Source organism: Lactuca saligna, chromosome 3 (genome assembly GCF_052625555.1).
Source record: "Lactuca saligna cultivar CGN05327 chromosome 3, ASM5262555v1, whole genome shotgun sequence".
In the NCBI taxonomy this organism is placed as follows: Eukaryota; Viridiplantae; Streptophyta; class Magnoliopsida; order Asterales; family Asteraceae; genus Lactuca; species Lactuca saligna.
The window spans coordinates 71985569-71987440 of record NC_136419.1 but is presented as its reverse complement, the minus strand read 5'-3'; the positions used below and the strand labels follow the sequence as shown (position 1 = coordinate 71987440).

General features: G+C 35.8%; 1 protein-coding gene across 1 annotated transcript; it reads right to left on the bottom strand.

Moving 5' to 3' along the window:
- Window positions 1–407: 407 nt before the first annotated feature.
- Window positions 408–1521, bottom strand: PIN1AT (peptidylprolyl cis/trans isomerase, NIMA-interacting 1). The gene is made up of 2 exons (XM_078985341.1): window positions 1138–1521; window positions 408–738 (listed from the first exon to the last, which is right to left on the bottom strand). Exons 1-2 carry the CDS (start codon window positions 1376–1378, stop codon window positions 614–616), a joined length of 366 nt encoding a protein of 121 aa, XP_078841467.1. The 5' UTR covers window positions 1379–1521; the 3' UTR covers window positions 408–613.
- Between the last annotated feature and the right edge of the window lie 351 nt (window positions 1522–1872).

Here is a 1872-nt window from a genome sequence, read left to right as displayed (position 1 = left end):
TTAACAACACTATTATATGTAATTAAATCGTGGATTTAACAGTATAATATACATCATCAGTTGTTATTTTTGTTTTAAGCTCAGTTCAAATAGAAGTTTCACTCTAAAAGCAAATGTTCCTATCATATTGATTAACCGAAATTGTGTATATAGTTGGTTCCAGAATCAAACTGATTTCTATAACTGTTGTTTCAAATTATAGACCATACAAATTTTGAATTTGCTTTTTCATAAATCAAAAACTTATGACACCATAAAATTACCATGAGAAACATCTGGAAAACAACAGTTTTTAATATTTTAATAGTGATTATTGTTATGGTCTAATTTGATGGGGATTGTGAGAAGTAGTAATTTTAATGGGAGATTTTAATGTATAAAGACAATAGACTAACACAAGGGAAAAAGAAGAGAAAATCATTGAAATTGGTGATTCCAAAACCAGAGGTGAATAGTTAATTCAGATGTCACTGAAGTTGATAATCCCAAAACTCAGGTTATGATGACAATACAAGGGAAATAAAAAAAAAAAAACGTGGTGTTATTGTGTTCATATAAAACTGAAACTGGAATGCACCTGATACATTTTGATCAGCATCTTCGCAAATTGCAATTAACAAGTTCTCAAGATGATGTGAACACCGCTGTCAGTGTCCACAATCTCACTTATTTCACCAACCTTCAATGCGTATGTTGCATCTTCAAAGGGCTTCTGCATCTGGTTCCTTCCAAATGATCCTGTTTCAAAGTTTTCAATGAATGTTTCAGTTAACAATACACTCCAATTAGTAGTCATTTCATGAGCAATGTGCTACAAAAGGCCTAAAGAGAAAGATTAGGTATTTAGGTATGCATCATGATTCATGGCTCATCGCTCATGCTGCTGTTATTGATGTTGAATGTCTTAAATATCCACAAGAAAAACCTCTCTTTTGTATTACTAACTAATGCTAAAAAATTCATGTAGTTGTTTGAATCTTCAGCTCTGTAAAGATATTTATACAACTAGAAGAAACAGTCATATAGCATAACACGAATATAAGAATCAATGGTATAGCAATTTCGGAGATCAAGCATACGATTGCTAAAAATGAACTTCTGTAATTAAAGGGCAAAAAGTTAAAATTTTGGACATACCGAGATCTCCACCGCGCTTAGCAGAGCTGCAATCGGAGTAACGAGATGCGACGTCCTCGAACTTCGACTTTCCAGAAACGATGTCATCGCGGAGTGATTTGAGCTGAGACACAGCGGCCTCTCTTGTGGTGCTGCTGATGATACGACCTTCTGGATCCTTCCAGGACGCCTTACGACGAGATCCTTGGTGCTTTATCAGTATGTGCGAAGCCCTAACTTTATCGGATGAAGACGACGACATTCTTAATTTCTTCTTGTGTATGATGATCAGCGGCGGTCGTCGGATCTGGGGTTTTCGTTCTCTTTCGATCGGAATCGATTGTTGCGGATTTCAAGGGTTTTTCCGGAGTGGCGGTTCACGGCGATCTTTGGAGCTTCATCTGAGAGAAGGTGCTTGTGTGGGGTGTAAAGTTGATCATTTGTGGGGCTAGACAATACGGCATCGTTTTTAGCTAAATCATAATGTAGAGAATAGAATATCTCGATAGTCCCTTTAGGTTTTACAAATAACGAAATGCCCCTCGTAACTCTAGTAAAAAAGATGTGCAAATATTTCATTCGTATTTGACAGAATTTTACAATTGGTCCCTGTGGTTTATAAAATATCGCATTTTAAGGATTTCCTAGCAAAGAGTCACACGACTGGTCCATGTGGTTTGTAAAATTATATGAAAGGTCCTCCTGCCGTTAAATCTAACTTTTCAACTGTTATATTTTAATGGAATAGACTATTTT

What these genes read in the sequence shown, in the direction of transcription:
- PIN1AT (XM_078985341.1), bottom strand. Translation starts at nt 1,378, where the DNA reads ATGTCGTCGTCTTCATCCGATAAAGTTAGGGCTTCGCACATACTGATA. An exon ending in TAAGCGCGGTGGAGATCTCG is followed by an intron (nt 739 to 1,137) that starts GTATGTCCAAAA and finishes ACTTTGAAACAG; the next exon opens with GATCATTTGGAAGGAACCAG.